Genomic DNA, 19154 nt, shown 5'->3' on the forward strand with positions numbered 1-19154 from the left:
AACGCGCTAATCTCAGGAACTACTGGATCGATTTGAAAAATGATTTCAGTGTTAGATAGCCCATTTATTAAGGAAGGCTATATCATCACGCTACGACCAACAGGAGCAGAGTAACAGAAAAAAATGTTACAAAAACGGGGAAAGATGTCACCCATTCTCTCTTATGTGACGCAAGCGAAGTTGCGCGGGTCAGCTAGTTATATTATATGACTGGCTTAATAGTGCGGTAGGGAATGCTACTGCAACGCAGAGGACTTGGATTCGAATCTCGGGCCAAAAAGTAGTTTCTTGGTTTTGTCAATAAATACTTAATTATTGCCATAAGTTAGCAAGTTGAAGTCGTAGACCTCCGTGACTCAGAGAGGAGATAAAGCTGTCGGTCCTGCGCCCGACCTTTCGATCGTGTCAGTGACCCGTCCGGGCTTTGAGAGTGATGGGATAAAAAGTGTACCTGTGTAAAGTGCACATATTAGGACGGGGAAAAAGTCTTTTCGCATTATGTATGAACTTGTTATAAAATCTTTTCTCTACACAGAAAAGCTCGATATTTGGGTACCTCACGCGCTCACTGAAAGAAACCTAATGAACCGTGTACTTATTTGTGATTCTTGAAGTCAAGGATTTTATTACAAGTTCATACATACTATAATGCGAAAATACTTTTTCCCCGACCTAAAATTATGTACTTGGGCGCTACCTTTCGGTCTGTTTCAATGGAACTAGACGCTCAGGCCGATATTGGCCAGGACGCCGTAATCCCCATAGGTATTCTACCTTTGAAAGCGTTGCATAAAACAAGTTTTATTGCTGTTAAAATCCGTTAACAGGAAAAAGGAATCCTGAAACACACTGCGTCATATAATTTATTTACCCACAATTAATTAGAATATTGTATTTGTGTATTTTCCGTGTTTTATTCATTATCGAGAGGTATTTCAGACATTGCAGTCGTTTTGAACCTATAGTGAACAGTGATTGACATTTATAGTGAATTCTTTTGTTTTTAAATTATAAAGGTTGGTATAAAAAATACTTTATCTATAAAGATAAAAAATAATCGCCGAAATGTACGCGCATAACCGTCAACTAAACTGAATTGTATAATTATTTTAACACGTTAACTGTCGGGACAAGGTTTGTATGGGATCGATGGGATCAAAATTCCCACAAGGATGGATCCGTCGGGATAAAATTTAAATAGTACTATATCCGGAATTCTGGACGAAGTCGGAACAACCTGCTAGTATATCAATAAGTATTACATTATTGTGTAATAAAATAGGATACACAAATTAACGCGAACACGCATTTTACCTAGCAATGCCTTATAGTAATCTGCGTCGAAACGTTAGGCATTCTAAGGTAAAATGAATTTTCGCGTTAATTCCCGTATTGCATAATAAACTAGCGGACTGGCCGCACTAAGTTCGGGAAAAGTGCAATTTTGTCCCGCTAATACCATTTCCGTGGGGATTTAGATCCCATCGATCCCTTAAAAATCCCATATAGGTACAAACATATTAAAGGATATACAATTTAGTTTATTTGTTCAAAAATTATGCGCGTAGGTACATTAATTTCGGTGATTCATTTTTATTTATATAAATATACTTATGTATAATTATGTCGTATCCTGTTTAAATGAGGTAACTTAGACGACTGTACAATTATACATACACATAAAATCACGCCATTTACGCCATTTTCACCGGTCGGTAAACGATCTGTGGGCTAAGCAAACCTTGGCGCGGTCATTCCATAGATTGGTGACCGCATAGTGGTATTTGAACTGGGCGTCTCCGTGCATCGGAGGGCACGTAAAAAATCGATCCTGGTTGTTGTCAACGGCTCGAACAACTTTGACACCAGGTTGATGATAAATAAGTTTGTAACTAGCTAGTTCGGAAAGATTTCCCGGTGTAAAAAGTGCTATATGTGTTACTTCACTTCAGTGTAAACTATCTGTGTACCAAATTTCATCCAAATCCGTTAATTCGTTTTCGCGTAACTGATTAACAAGCATTCATTCAAACCTACGCAATTTATAATATTCAGTAGCATAGAGGACAAGGTTCTACCCGCGACTTCGTCTGCAAGAAAAGATTTTCCGGGATGAGAATACTATGTGTCAATCCAGGTTATAGAATTTGAATAGAAGTACGAATTTGATGAAAATCGGTCATTCAAAAGAGCAACGAACATCAATCCATACTTACAAACTTACGCTTAAATAATCTTAGCAGGAACTATAGATTTTCTTACTTGCACAAGATACACACTATTTTTAAATCGCTCAAAAGTCAAAAGAGCAAAAAGGACACTGCGTTAAAGTGAGACCGCAATAGTTATATTATGACACATAAATGTGGCAATTCTTTGAAAGACTAACGGAAGCAAGTTAGTAGTTCGAACTCATGTTATCTCTTGTACAAGGCTGGTTTTACAGTAGCACTTGTTAAACTACATTAAACTTTAAATAAATAAATATTATTGAACACCTCACACACGGTCTTTTCATTCCAAACTAAGCACACACTACACAAAAGGGCTCGATATTTTGGTACCTCACGAGCTCACTGAAAGAAACCTAATGAACCGTGTACTCATTTGTGATTCTTGAAGCCAAAGAGATTTTATTACAAGTTCATACATACTATAATGCGAAAAGACTTTTTCCCCGACTTAATATTAAGTACCATAGTCATATTAAATGCGAAAGTCGGGCGGCTGAAAATGTTTTGATGAAGTTAGCCCTGGCTGGTTTTAATTACTACTGGAATACGATACTTAATATATCTAAATCTAATTTAAACGAATGATGAAATTTTTTTTTGCAATTTGGTCAAATTTAACAGGAAACCGATACATGCTTATCAAGAATCCCACACGAGCAATATCGCGAACAATTAACATCACGTTGGGATTCACGTGGGTTCGATTCCCACACGGAACAATTATTTGTGCGATCCACAAGTTGTTTCGGGTCTGGTTGTACTTTGTGTCCGTTGTTTGTATGTTTGTAAAAGTCCCCGCGACGTAAGAGTAGATCTTAGTGCGGGAGCTGTCTTTAAAAGAAAGAGTTATGATAAATTCTTTTATACTTTGTTCTTTAACATAGTTAGTTATAATATGTTTTAGACGCCATCTTGCCCACAGTTATACGTAAACAGTAAGCTTCAATATAAATAGAGCCTTATTTAAAACATTAGGCAGACACAAACTATTTGTAACAAAACTAACAAAGTATTATTTTGCTATTCAAACTAAACTTGAGTCATTTTTCAGTACGATAGTAGCTTTTATAAAATGTCAAGTTTCTGATCGCTTTCCTAATTAAATACACATTTGTTGTTGGGATCCTTTATTAATTCTACTCTATTAACGCAAACCAGATAGTGTGTTTGTTAATCCTTCACGTAAAAAGGCTGAACCGATTTGAATGAAATTTGGTAGAGTGATAGTTTACATAACGTGAAGGACATAGGTTGGAGTTTACAGTAGTGATTTATATTTAATTTTGTTTATTTGTTTTAGATTAAAAATGTTCGGCAATAATTCAATTTTATGGTTGGTGTCGTGCACATTCCTTGTATTGACAAAGGGCCCGGCAGATGCAAAGGAACTCAGTAAGTACCTTTTCTAATAATATTTTTCTTTCGATACAAGATTACGGGAATTAACGATGATCAGCCATTTTAACCCTGGCTCGCTTGACGTTTCGGCGCTCCACAACTCAGTTATCTGGGTACACGGTACACGGCACAGCGAATGTTTGTTTTTAGGGCTCCGTACCCAAAGGGTACAAACGAAACTCTTTTTTTAATACGTTTATTTATATAATATATCACATTATAAAATACATACAAAAATCGCCAAATTGTGAACCAGTTTGTTGGCGATAATGCCTCTTTATTACTGAGCTTCCGCTGTCTGTCCGTCAGCCACCAGGTTTTAATAGCTAGGAAACTGGATTTTTTACAAATTATGTAAATCCGTTGCCGCTATAACAATGAAAAAATAAAAATATATATATAACAAGGGGGTCCCTATACAATAAACGGGTCCTTTTTCGTATTTTTTGGTATATCAGCCTGGCTGATATACCAAAAAATACGAAAAAAGCCAACCCCATCAACACCAATTAGGAGTCGAAGTGGTCGCCAGGGTCGAAATCGGTCGGATAAATTATTATTAATTATAATAACCGATGTAATGACGTCATAAATGTTGTATTTTGGTTGCGATCAAATGTGTCATTAGTATTTAGTATGTGGTTTCCGTCTGTAATAATATAATCTATAAAATAAAAATTAATCGCTAAATGTGTTGCTAAGCGTAAATCACGGGAGCAATTCAACCGATTTTGCTAATTCATTTCTCATAATATTCCTTGCAAAACGAGGATGATTCTTATTCTTACGGAGGGAAAATTAATTTTTGTAGGCGCCCATGGCCAGTTGGGCTCAAAGGTCGGTAAACGATCTGTGGGTTAAGCAAACCTTGGCGCGGTCACTCCAGAGATGGGTGACCGCATAGTGGTATTTGAGTTCGGCGTCTCCGTGCTTCGGAGGACACGTAAAAAGTCGGTCCTAGTTCTTGTCAATTTAAGACAGCAGTCGCTAAGCGACGTCAAAGGCCTTCGGGCGGCTTGAACAACTTTGACACTAGGTTGACTACTAACCTTACGATATGAAGAAGACGGACACAAACATTAAAAAATAATAATAAAGAATCGACTGTAAGGCGGTACGTAGTTCGCTGGTTCAGCTAGTTTAAAATAAAAATAATTATCATATTGTTGAGGGTGTAAACTGCACCTTTAAAAGTTTTAAGAGTTATGGTTAAACAATCGCAGGAAAACAGCTATTGTACCTACAAGGCGTAAACATTTAGGCAACAACACAATACTGAAATAGTTGGGAATTTTTAAGCCATGAGTTTAATTAGTCATTTACAACTACCTAAATGAAATACAGTGTTATCAGTTCCTACTAACAGGCAAAGTAGGTTTTAACACACGGTTCAACGGAAAACACATTGTTTAAAACTTATTCCTAATATAGTTTTTTGGTTTTAGTCTTTTCTAAGATTTTTGTTAATAAATGCCCGAAGTTAGGAAATTGTTGTAGACCAGTGCTTCGGAGAGCACGTAAAACCCTCGGTTCTGCGCCTGACCTCTCACTGGTCGTGTCGGTTTAGCCATCCCACTGGTATATAAGAGTGAGGGAATCGAGAAGGTACTTACGTATTGTGCATTCACTTGGCCACTATAAAAAAAGTCCTACGCAGTTGTCTGTTTTCAATGAAAATGGCCGCTACAGCTGAATATGAACATTATTATGTTATAAGGACATTATTATTCGTGTTTCTTAATCATACCTATATAATTATTGCAAATGTTATTAGGTTAATGGTAAATGAGACGACCAAAATAGGAAAGGGATTGAAACTAAGGCGGAAAATTAATTATATGAGGTATTAATGGAACTTGTTATAACGTAATTTCCCTCTCCAAATATACATACCTTCCTTTATAATGTTGTGCCAATGTTGACCGGAGGTGCAACAAGGATAAATTGCAAGTAATTTAATTTCTAAGTACTAATATCGTATGCCGGGAATTTTCCAGACTGTCAGGGAATGCGCGCGAAGTTTTTATGGCCATAGTAGCTTGCGCGAGACTAGATAGAGAAGCTTGATACGTTTGAAACTTGAGTGAATCAATACAAAGACATTCGTCCGAATGATTTTTGTATCGATACGACACATAGTAATCGGCAGCAACATCAAACCTAAAAGTGCTAATAAGACTTCTCGTACCGCTACGTTGAATCGGTAGCGTACATCATTATAGCCGTCAGTCACCGTCAGTTGGCATTTACATAGAAGAATCAGCCGCGTACGTCAACGTTACTCAGCAATCTCCCATAAAACATTATGTGCATTTTTCACCTTGTCCAGAAGGGACGAGTTCGTTACTGAGATACTATAAGGGCACTTACATCTCGTCCACAAGCTTCGTGCGAGTTCAAAATACGCGCGAAGCTCACGCTCCTTGAACATAAAACTTTCGCCCCAAATACGCGCGAAAAAAACGCAGCGAATCCACCTCTTCTGGACAAGGTAGTACTCTTGTCTAACATACGCCACTAACGTCAACAACAGGTAGAAAATAAGCATAAGTATAATTTTCTCTGTTATAAAACTAACAGTCCTGCAATTTTTGACATAACCTAACCTGATGTGTATTTTCCAGGGCCGCCAGCGTCAGATTTCAGTAGACATAGGATAGTCCAGCCTGTCGTCCGTCATGCGAGAACTAAGAGAGAAATATCTACCACTAGAGATACGGTAAGTGTAAAGGCTTAGACAAAAGAGAAAACGTAACTAATAGATTGTTCTATTATAATATATCTATAAGAGAAAAGGGCCTGTCATTCTATTTCATTGAAGATGGCTGTTGCCAAACTCAGCCGAAGACATTTAACGTACACTGAAACATGAAAAAGAAAACGACTATTACAAATTAAACTGATCAGCCGTATTTCAATCAGAGTCGTATTTTGCACTAATACTTTGTGCTTAATATTGGAATTCTATCCACGTGCTTTTAGTGTCATCTTTTAGGTTAATACTAGGGTAGGTATAGCTACACATACTTCATATGCCACGCTCGTCTGGTTGGTCTTACTTTATGTTATACCCTATTTTACCGAACATTTTTTTCATGTTTTTCCTGACGCGAAAGTTTAAAAAGGTATAAAATTCTATTCCCACCTTTACAGGATGGTGTCCATCATTCAGAGTTGACGATAAAGTTGCCGATAGACGGCGAGGAGCATATCCTGGACCTTCGACTGAACCAGGACCTGATCCCTCAACACCATGTGCTGAGATATGAGGAGAACGGGGAGACTGTACACCATAAGCCTGAGAAAGAGGTAAGCCTCAGCCGCCGTTATAGTTATTCCACTTGTGAAGATCGAAGCGTGAGATCAAATCAATCATTAATCAATATATTACATGACCCGCTTCGCTTGCGTCACATAAGAGAGAATGGGTCATATTTTCCCCTACTCTGCTCCTGTTGGTCTTAGCCTGATGTTATATAGCCTATAGCCTTCCTCAATAAATAGGCTATCCAACAGTAAAATATTTTTTCAATTCGCATCAGTAGTTCCTGAGATTAGCGCGTTCAAACAAACTAACTCTTCAGCTTTATAATATTAGTATCTATAGATAAAATGATTCCGTTACTGAGTAACTGACTGATGGGCAACGCACAGCCGGCAACTACTGGGCGTAGAGAGTAGAAATTTGGTATGAAGATTATTTTTGTAGAGGAGCACTAAAAGAGGATTTCACTCAAAGGGAGTGGAATTCTAGACAGGTAAAGCTATATCTAATGTCTGTGGTAAATTCTATTTGCCACAGATATTAGAAGAACTGTTGTACAGTCAACCTGGGTAACTTTGAATCATTTGGGTAACATTGAACGTGGGAATTTGAACTACTTTCGATTATTTTTTCATATGAAACCAACACAAATGATAAAAGTTTGCAAAACTAAAATAAACCTTTATCAATAACTTTATAAACATAAATAAAAAATCATTTATTTTTGTTTGTGTGTCTAGGAGCTGGACTTGTGTCAATACGTTGGTACCTTACGCGGCAGACCTAGGTCCTGGGCAGCGGTGTCCACGTGTCACGGGCTGCAGGGCATCCTGGCTGATGGAGACAGCGTCAGATACATTGAACCAGTACACGGTGAGAACAGCTCTTTGTCACGACCATAGTTACTTACGTTTTAACGTTTGAACTGCTGGGTCGACTTTTATGAAATTGCGCATGTGGACAGTTGAAGATTCGGAATTACATAGATATAGACTAAGATTTTTTTTATATCAACCTAAGGAGGTTATTAAAAAACAAAACTTATTTGGGATGGATTAAACGAAATATGGGATAAAAGTTTGGTGAAAAAATGGGTAATGGAGGAGAACTAGGAAACTAAAAGATTACAGATTCCTGGTTGATGTGCACATTTACCATACATATCTTTTTACGCGGTCAAGTTTATTTTTAAATAAAATCATGTTTTTCTATATGCCCTCACATTTTTTTACATACCTACCTACATAAAATCACGCCTTATTCCTTTAGGTAGTCAAAGACCAAAGAACACCACTTGATATGATCCTTACAAACTTCCCTTGCTTCATTCGCATATATCTTGTCATACAAAATCGCGGGTTACGACTACTACCTAACCTTTCGCACATCACCGATATGATCCATCATCTTTTAACATTATTATTGTTTGTCGTTCGTAGAAGGCGATATATCGTCACCTCACTACGTGTATGAGCACGCAGACCTGACCGCGTCGCATCGCTGCGGTCATGACGCCGCCGCCATATCTACGTTGCACAATGTACTACACAACAATACCGTTCAAAGAGTAAGTACCAGAAGACACTCCTTGTCAAGAACTTCACATATTCTTTGGCTACGAGAAGTTACGTTCATTATTCATTATACTACGCCTGTTATACCCCAAGGTTCAGGCAGAGATGTGAATGGGCCATGTAATAGGGAGCGAGCCATTTGTCATTTACCGGGCACGTTACCAACCTATTGGCTATTGAGAAACATTCGAATGATTAAAATACTTATACTTGTACTTAGACCGACCCGGGAATGAGATCCAAGACCTCATGATCAGCAGTCGGACACATATCTGTTATTTATATAATGCTAAAATATCCTTAACTGCCCCACTATTAGGCAATAGTCTCCTCCCGTAATGAGGAAGAAGCAAGGCTCTAAGTCCACTTTAGGAACAGCTTTAAGAACTAGCTCCACCGATAGAAAAAGCGATAAATATTTCTGAAAAGTCCTTATGAACCGTTTGTCCTTAGGAAGTCAAGCGGGTTAATTAATTATATTTTTTTGTCTTCAGTCCAAAAGGCAAGCAAGCTGGAAAGGGAGTCCTCCACAGCAATCGCTCCACGGTCCATACACAGAGAACAGTAACTCTCGGTACGTGGAACTGGTTCTGGTGGCAGACTACGAGTTGTGCAGAAAACATGGCCCTCGCCAAAAAGTCCACCACCTGTTGAAGACTCTGACTAATTTCATCTACGCGGTAAGGATAATCTACTTATTTCTTACTTATTTCATACTAGCTGACCCGCGCAACTTCGCTTGCGTCACCTAAGAGAATGGGTCAAAATTTTCCCCGTTTTTGTAACATTTTTCGTTGCTACTCCGCTCCTAATGACCGTAGCGTGATGTTATATAGCCTATAGCCTTCCTCGATAAATAGGCTATCTAACACTGAAATAATTTTTCAAAACGGACCAGTAGTTCCTGAGATTAGCGCGTCTAAACAAACAAACAAACTCTTCAGCTTTATTATATTAGTATAGATTCATTTTTAACCCCCGACGCAAAAAGAGGGGTGTTATAAGATTGACGTGTCTGTATGTGTGTGTCTGTGGCATCATAACTTCCGAACGGATGCAGTGATTTCAATTTAGTTTTTTTTGTATTAAAGGTTACTTATGTGCGAGTGTTCTTAGACATGTTTTTGAATTATTTTTTCATTTTGACTGGGGGGTTAAGCGTATGTTTTTTTTTTTCTTTTTAACGTTAAGCGTTGAGTCCCCAGGTTACTTTAGCTTACAAAAATGATTCGTTAAGGGACTAAAAGAGGGTGAAAATTTATTTAAAAAAAATGAATGCCCAATAGCCCAGCTTGTTTCTGATAAAGTCAGTTTATAGAATGGAAAAGAATAAAAGAGATAAAGACTTAATGAAGATGTTACATTGTGGCGCGGGTGTAACATTTCCTGAAGGTGAGAGAGTTTCATAACTTGAAAAGATTTCCCGGGGTAAAAAGTATCTTTTGCGTTTTTTCAGGATAAAAAAAGCTATTACTCTTCATCAAAATCAGTGTTCGATAGTTTTCCGGTGAAACACACACACTAAACTTTCGCAATTATAATATGAAATAGAACAATGGCCGTTTATCCAACGACTTGTTACATTTTCAGGTTTACGCTCCATTAAACATCTTCATCAGTTTAGTTGGCGTGGAGCTGTGGACCTCAGGAGACAAGATACCATTGCAAAGTAATAGTGACACTACTTTGAAATCGTTCACAGACTACAGAAAAAACACATTGTTGAAGAAAATACATAATGACAATGCTCATTTACTGACGTGAGTATTATATCTATACTAATCTATACTTACTAATATTATAAAGCTGAAGAGTTTGTTTGTTTGTTTGTTTGAACGCACTAATCTCAAGAACTACTGATCCGATTTGAAAAATTCTTTCAGTGTTAGATAGCCCATTTATCGAGGAAGGCTATAGGATATATATTATTGCGCTACGACCAATAGGAGCAGAGTAACGGCAAAAAATGTTACAAAAACGGGGAAAATTATGACACATTCTCTCTTATGTGACGCAAGCGCAGTTGCGCGGGTCAGCTAGTGCGTTTATAACATGCGCAGCTTGAGCTCTGCGATGTACTGATTGAAGGGTGGTGTGGGCGCATCCATAGCAAGGTATCATAGCATATCCCACATGAAAAGGTTCTGTTAAAGAAGATAGCCGGGCAAAGACCGATGCGCTACATAATATTTAAGCTTATGATAATTTTTAGAGTTCTATGATCTCTATTAATTACTCAACCATCTAATTACTACCATTAATGTCAACTGGATCAAAATTAATAAGTTTTACCTGACGAAAACGCATTTATATAAGTGAAATTTGCTCGATTATGGATAGAAAGATTTCACAATAATAAAAATCAATACATTTCAGTATGACGCGCTTCGATTTAGGCGTCGTGGGTAAGGCTTACAAACACGCGATGTGCTCAAGCGCGCTCTCTGGCGGGGTGGCGAGCAACCACACGGAGGTCACTGGCCTTCTGGCCATGACCATCGCTCACGAGATGGGCCATAACTTCGGCATGGACCACGACGAGCCGCACTGCAAGTGTCCCGCCAATCAGTGCATTATGGGCGATACTAGCACATCGTTCACTCCTAGCCGATGGTCTTCTTGCAGTCTTGACACGCTAGCGGAGTCTTTCACAAGTGGACTAGATTACTGCTTAAGGTAAATATTTTAGAAAAATTATGTTAGAAGAGCTCGTGGCTTAGTTAACATCAGCCGCGCGGATCGATCTCTGAGGTTAAGCAACGCTTGCCGAGGTTGATTTGTGGATGGGTGACCATCTTATACATATCGAGTTACAAGTTACAAGGCACGTTAAATTGTGGGTACCGGCTGTCATTTTCGAAGATCTTTGACAGTCGTCAGAAGCTTGAAAGTCTGACAACCAGTCTTACCGAAGGATACCGTGTTATCCCAGGTAACTGGGTTGTGGAGGTCAGATAGGCAGTCGCTCCATGTAAACCACTGGTATTCAGCTGCATCCGGTGAGACTGGAAGCCGACTCCAACATAGCTTGGAAAAAAGGCTAAGCTGATATACAGGGTGTGGCGTAAATAATGGATAATCCTTTACCAGCGGATGGGCGACCACCCAACTGATCTAAATATCAAAATTTACCTCTGGCACAAGTATCATAGTTTTTGAGATTTTGGCCATTTTGTATGTTTTTTAAAAAAGCGATTTAAGCTCGTTCTTTTTACTGCTGTGATCACAATTTAAGGCTTTTTTTAAATCCGTTTTTTGCAAATAAATCCTGAATAAATGTGCTATTGAATCTACAATCTTGTTTTGTTATTACTACTTGTTTTTTATTTAAATTATGCATTCAAAGTTGAATTTTATAATCTTTCACAAAATTTGTGCAACTTTGAGCACTTGTGGTGAAAAAAAAATGTATGGTGGCTTTACTGCCCACGCCATAAATAATTTCTAAATTTTATTAGAATTCTAAATTGGTATAACATGCAGCATTAATACCGATTATTGTCAAAATATTACAAAGAACTTAAATTATTAACACTTTTGCCGGTCGACTAATTTATTTTTTTCACGCTAAGCGCGTTCTATATTCAATAGCACATCTATTCAGGATTTAATTGCAAAACACGGATTTAAAAAAAGTCTTAATTTGTGATCACAGCACCAAAAAGTACGAGCGTAAATCGCTTTCTTAAACACACATAATGGGCAAATTTTTTTGCATTTAAATCCTAAATTAATGTGCTATTGAACCTAATATCTTGTTTTGTTATTACTACTTGTCTTTTATTTAAACCATGCATTCAAATTTAAATTTTATAATTTTTCAACACTTTTGTTCTACTTTGAGCACTTGTGTGCAGTGTTGAAAAAAAAAAGAAATACAAAACATAAATACTATTCAAATAATAAAAATAATTAGAAATCTAAAGAAAACTACTCTGTTGACAAAAAAAACATTTTTCATCAAATTGTAATACATTATTTTGAAATAGACTTGGTAGAAGCAGCACAGTTCTAAGCTTTTTTATCATCTAAATAATCTTTGATAGTGTAATAACCCTATAAACATGAATATTTGAAAGCAAACTTAGCTTAAACGCGCTGATAAAATAAAAATAGTCGACCGGCAAAAGTGTTAATAATTTAAGTTCTTTGTAATATTTTGACAATAATCGGTATTAATGCTGCATGTTATACCAATTTAGAATTCTAATAAAATTTAGAAATTATTTATGGCGTGGGCAGTAAAGCCACCATACATTTTTTTTTCACCACAAGTGCTCAAAGTTGCACAAAAGTTGTGAAAGATTATAAAATTCAACTTTGAATGCATAATTTAAATAAAAAACAAGTAGTAATAACAAAACAAGATTGTAGATTCAATAGCACATTTATTCAGGATTTATTTGCAAAAAACGGATTTAAAAAAAGCCTTAAATTGTGATCACAGCATCAAAAAGAACGAGCGTAAATCGCTTTTTTAAAAAACACACAAAATGGCCAAAATCTCAAAAACTATGATACTTGTCCCAGAGGTAAATTTTGATATTTAGATCAGTTGGGTTGTCGCCCATCCGCTGGTAAAGGATTATCCATTATTTACGCCACACCCTGTATATGTTAGAAGAGCTACCAGTGCCACGTCAAAGAAAACAAGATTGTATTTTTGAATGGTAAGATGGTTAATCAGACTAAGTACGTAATGTTATGGGAGCAATAATTATAATACTTAGTTAAAAATTAATATTAGGTATCTAGAAGTTTATTATATATTATTTTAATAATAGCGAAGTTTTGCCAGGCTATTGTACGTCTCAGTCACTGAGTAAATAATTCGCGACCGATCTTCGATCGTTATATTATTTTATAACTGTTGGTCTTTTAACCCCTTCAACCAAACCAGCAGCCCAATTTTATTTTTTTCTGTGCAGGAACAAGCCCAAGCGCCTGTTCGAGTCTCCGACGTGCGGCAACGGGTTCGTGGAGGCGGGCGAGCAGTGCGACTGCGGCGCGAGCGCGCGTGGCGCGTGCCTCGCGTGCTGCGACCGCGCCACCTGCATGCTGCGCGCTAACGCCACGTGCGGCGCCGGCACCTGCTGCGACTTTAGCGTGAGTTTTTCGTTGAAATCTGTATATATATATGCGACTTCCTTAGTGCCGAATAACCCTACAAGCAGATAAGCAATTGCTTGGGCGGCATAAACAGCACCAAAAATAATAATTGCTAGCACTTCTCAGATAAGACTGTTTCAAAATCATTGTTATGATTCCCTAAAAAAACATACAATCGCGTATTTTGCTATGGGCAGCCCGTTATCTAAATCCAGCACTGGACGTCACTCATATTCTTACACACATACCCTCATTCATAAACACATTATAAACATATTTTAGTTAAAACACTACTAAAATATGTTTTCTCTTTTTCATTTCGCTAAGGAGTGAAAGAAACAAAACTCTTTATTAGCCTTTCATATATTTTTATGAATAAGAGGGTTATTGTATAGTGTGTGTGTTGTGTCAGACGTGTCGTCCGAAGTCAGCGGGCACGGTGTGTCGCAGCGCGGGCCGCGAGTGCGACCTGCCCGAGTACTGCACCGGACACTCCGAGTTCTGCCCCGACGATGTCTACAAGATGGACACCACGCCCTGCGGGAAAATGGAATTGGTAACATTTTGTTTTTTTATTTTAACTTAGTCAGAGTATTAAAAAAAACCTCTTTACTACCGCAACAAAAAAACTAAATTAAAAGCACTATGATCGGGGCGTCCGCAAACGTTAGTAGTGGCTGATCAGGTTAATTTCGTTTTTTCAATTTCCTTCACCATTAGAACAAGTGATGATTATTTCCAATTCGCAAAGAACTTTTAATCACTATTGTTACTTACAGTTCGAGCTTTCGATCAAATTGGGTGGGAGTCGAATAACTACATTAAGTTTAGACTCAATCATATATTTTTTCGGGGAAATCCGCTCATATAATGTCCATTGATGTTCTTGTTGGTTACAGGCAGCGTACTGCGTGGACGGTTTTTGTCGCTCACACACGTCACAGTGCCGGCTGCTGTGGGGCACGGCGGCTTCCACCAGCAACCAAGTCTGCTACTCCCAGTATAACGGAAAGTAAGTGTTATCAGTGTTATCACACAACACATCGCAGCTTTCCTCAGACCTCGACTTCCAAAAGAAGGAGACCACGGCGAGAGTAACCTGCGCCGAAACGTTAGCTATTCCAAAGTAAAGTGCGTTAATTCCCGTATCCTATTATAAGACCATAGTTTTATTGGGAGCTATTGTATATTACAAGAAAAAGATTTTTGATTATTTTTACGATCAATTTGTTTTTTTTCTGGGCAAGTCTTGTGATGACTCATATTCACACCTCATTTTGCACAAGATACATGAGCAATTCTTCGTGCGGGAGTTGTCTTTGTTGGAAACTAAAATTAAATGTGACAAAATCATTAGTCCCGTGCGTCCAAACTTTGTGTATTTTGTTACACTACGTACATTTTGATTTAGTTAATCGGTCCAAACGTTTCAAATATCAGAATAAATCCTGATTCAAGCAAGTTAGCAAAACAGTATTCTGTCATTCGCATTATTTTACATGCACAACATTGATATCTAACAATCTATTTAAAACTAGCTGACCCGCGCAACTTCGCTTGCGTCACATAAGAGAGAATGGGTAAATTTTTCCCCGTTTTTGTTACATTTTTTACTGGTACTCTGCTCCTATTGGTCGTAGCATGATGATGTATAGCCTATCCTTCCGGTTTTTCAAATCGGACCAGTAGTTTCTGAGATTAGCGCGTTCAAACAAACAAACAAACAAACTCTTCAGCTTTATAATATTAGTATAGATTTGTTTTATAATAAGTAATGTTGTTGTTTCTTGATTACAGATGTAACAGCTACGATGATGTTACGAACGTTTACCGGCCGTGCGAGCCACGCGACGCATTGTGCGGCAGACTGCACTGCACTCACTTAGAAACAGACAAGGGCAAACGACTCAAGTTCGGAAAGGGATCATACACTGGCGGCACTATCATGTCCAGTGATGGCAGTAAGTAGAAGTTACGCTAGACGTTATAAAAATTCGTGCCGATATTCGCAAATGGCGGCCAGTTTCATTGAAACCGGGTATTTCCTTAATGTTTTCTTTCCCATCCGGGATTCGAACCCGAGACCTCTGCGCGACAGTCGCATACACTGGCGTATGCGCCAGTGAAAAAGGTAACCTATGTTCTTTCTCGGGTATCAAATATCTCCATACCAAATTTCATGAAAATTGGTTCAGTAGTTTAGGCGTGATTGAGTAACAGACAGACAGACAGAGTCACTTTCGCATTTATAATATTAGTAAGGATTATACTAAACTACGAGCAAAGCAGCTTAACACATAAGTAAATATTTCAAGTAGGTGTTTATATGTTTACGTATGCAATAGTAATTAATGTTGTTTTCTTTTGTAGATGTACATCAGTGTGTTAGCGCAAATATTGACTTGGGGCTGGACGTCAAGGACCCAGGTTTGGTGCCGGATGGTGCTATATGCGGCGAAGGAATGGTAATATAATTTTTTAATTACGTTTTTACTTGTGCATTGAGCAGCTCCATTGGCGTATAATTTGCTTGAAATAACGACTTTTACCAAAACTTTAGATTTAATAATAGATGCCAGTATCTTTTATACTGAAAGCAATGTAAGCGTCAGGATTGTTAGAAAAATAATTATTTATATAATAAATTCTTAAACATTATAGCCCAAACGTAACAAACAAAGGACAGCGCCCCTATAATATTTATACCAATTGTACCATTTATAACAATTATTGTTATACCAATTTTATATTTTTTGTTATTGGACGTGCTACCACCTCCCATGAAAAGCTGCGACGATATATCATTTTTATAATGTAACAACACATTTTCAGATGTGTCGTAATCAAAGATGCGTCCACGTGTCTGCAGTGAGAGACGTGATAGCTCGAGAACCTTCCGCGGTCTGCCCCTCTAACTGTTCCAGACACGGAGTCTGTAATTCTGCAGGTAACAAAATATTTAAATACATTCAACCACAAATGTCGCTAAACAACTTCAAATTATCAAAACCTCTTTTTAACGTTTAATAAGTGTCTGAACAAAATCAGAGAATCAGTTGAAATTCAACTTTTAATCAATGCCAATATGTTTTCAATGGAATCAGAATATAGAGTTTTTAAAGAATGAATATGTCTTTAATTTCAGTGCTAACTACAACATTAAGTCACGCCATTTTCTCATTGGTGTGCGCACAGACCAAAGAATGCCTTCTGCTACCTTACAAACATCTTTACATCATTAGATTTCGTATATCTTTTCATAGGTACATGAATATAGTGGTATAATTATTATTTTCTACAACTTTCAGGTCATTGTCACTGTGATTTCGGCTTCGCACCTCCGTTGTGTGATGGTCCGGGAGCCGGCGGATCAGTGGACTCCGGCCCGGCGTCGGATCAACCAGCCGGTCAGTATCAACAGGCAATATTCATAGCGTATTCGTTCATAAATATAAATGGCAAACGCAGCCAGAAATTTGCATATTCCTACAACACCATAACCCGTTTAACGTATTACCCGTTTTCAATAATATAAGTCGGTGTTTTAAATACAATTATTGAAAAATACTGTGGCTCTACTTTTCACAGTTTACAAGAGTTTACATCGGTTTAAAGCGCCACTTACTGTAGCATATATTATATCTAGTGTGTGCTCCAGGTGGTAGTCTGCGAACACTCAACACAACATCTCTGGTTCAATTCCCGTTAATCGGTTTAACATTTTTTGTTGAAATGTTCTCAATAATAGATCAAAGTTTGCGTGACATTGTACTAATTATTATACCTACGTAGCTTTTCTGATAATTTTATGGGTTTTTTTTATGACTCAAGCTAATAGATTTTATTTTCTTTTCAGCTTTAAAAAGATTCATGATAGCAATGTACGTGATATTCCTGGGCATCGTACCTTTGATACTATTGGTACTATTCCTCATCTACCGCTACAGGCCGGACGTTTTACGGAAATGTTCCGACTCTTTAAGAAAACTGCTAAGATTCAACAGTAATAACAGTCACACCAAACCTGATGCCAAAGATAGTTCTCAAGAAGTTTTAAACAACGTTGATATTGTAGATACAATGGTACATAAACCTCTCGTAAACATTGTGATACCTCGACCGCATGTAAAAAATTCTCCTTCAGTCAAAACATGCACTGTAACTGACACTATAATAAGTACACACGTATTTAATCACCCCGTTACACCTTTTAAAACTAAAACAACTCAGGTTCAAAGCAATATTGATGTGGAAAATACTGTGAAAATTTATGAAAATTTGTTACCGAATAATAGGAAAAAAGTGATACCTGATAAGCCGGTACGTAAGTTTGTTGCGAAGTGTGAATTAAATGATACGAAACAAAAACCTAATGTGGAACTAGTCAAAGGTTCGGTTTCAACAACCAATAAGATGATTTCTAACAGTCAGAATGTGAATAGAAATATGCCTTCGCATAACTTAGCTCAAACTTCTTCTTTACATGGTAAAGTTCAAACGGGTGGTCCTCGACCTCCTATTGTGTTACCAAAGCGACCGGCACCAATTGCTCCCCCGAATATAAAACACTAAATTGTAAATAGCGCCACCTAGTGGTCATTGAGTGTACTATTAGTAAACAAAAGAAAGCATTGGCCATCTTTTTGGCTAGTATTAGGCCCAGCGCAGACAGACCGGAATAATCCTCGCGCGGTCTCGAGCATTTTCTTTACGGCTCGCGGATGCTCGAGCATGCTCGCGACTGCTCGAGCCTGCGCGAGGAAAACTTTCTAGGTTACCATTCTTCATTAAACAGGCCAGTTTTCGTGAAAATTCGTCAACGATGGTAGACTGGGCCATGATTATAATTGCTCTTTTGACTGAAGAAGAATAAAAATGACGTTCTCTCTCTTTAAACTCAGTAACAACATTGAAATTTATCGTACGATGCTCGCGCGTCCTCGAGGACGCGCGAGCATTTTTTGTCAGGTTCAAGCAATTATGCACTTTATTTTAATGATGTTAAAGTTGATTTTCAAGTGCGTTAAAAAAATCCTCTCCGCTGCGCTCCTCTCGGTCTGCGCTGACCCTTAGTATTGTTTCTCATTTTAGGCTTGTTATTTTAAATAGTTTTTATATAGTTATTTGAGGTATTTACATGGATATTTTAATAAATTTACTGTTTATAAGTCAAAAAATTAAATATAATAATTGAAATCTTTACGAAAAAAAATACCAAAGTCTTTAAAATAAGAAATGATGTTCCAAAAAGTCTAGTCACGATTATTCGAAAACTCAAAGATATTTTGTAAAGAATGAGATTCTAAGAACATAATTTTACCTGTAAGATAACATTACATTACCTTATAAGATATAAGAAGAATATGAGAAGAAGAGAACAAATATGAAACTAAAAAAGAAGAGAAATATTGCTACAAATCTGTGTAGCATTCTCATGTTAGTCTAACAACATCAGGGTATTTGCATTTATATTTTATAGTATTTGTATTTTAGAACTAATGATTACTAGACGGTAAGTTACCTACAGTTTTTTAAATAAAGTTTCATAAAAATGTAATCTAGTTTTGCTTGGAA

At 37.4% G+C, this 19154-nt stretch overlaps 1 protein-coding gene across 1 annotated transcript; it reads left to right on the forward strand.

Annotated features, from left to right (window-relative positions):
* The first annotated feature begins 934 nt into the window (after positions 1-934).
* Positions 935-19074, forward strand: LOC142983520 (zinc metalloproteinase-disintegrin-like VLAIP-B). The gene is made up of 17 exons (XM_076130446.1): positions 935-1016; positions 3535-3626; positions 6257-6351; positions 6786-6941; positions 7638-7770; positions 8337-8464; positions 8966-9151; positions 10062-10231; positions 10848-11147; positions 13400-13577; positions 13993-14136; positions 14480-14592; positions 15378-15541; positions 15951-16045; positions 16413-16527; positions 16889-16987; positions 17437-19074. The coding sequence occupies exons 2-17, from the start codon at positions 3542-3544 to the stop codon at positions 18150-18152; spliced, it is 2877 nt and encodes a 958-aa protein (XP_075986561.1). The 5' UTR covers positions 935-1016; positions 3535-3541; the 3' UTR covers positions 18153-19074.
* The last annotated feature ends 80 nt before the right edge of the window (positions 19075-19154 follow it).

The sequence above is a fragment of the Anticarsia gemmatalis genome, chromosome 24 (assembly GCF_050436995.1).
Source record: "Anticarsia gemmatalis isolate Benzon Research Colony breed Stoneville strain chromosome 24, ilAntGemm2 primary, whole genome shotgun sequence".
NCBI classification, from domain to species: Eukaryota; Metazoa; Arthropoda; class Insecta; order Lepidoptera; family Erebidae; genus Anticarsia; species Anticarsia gemmatalis.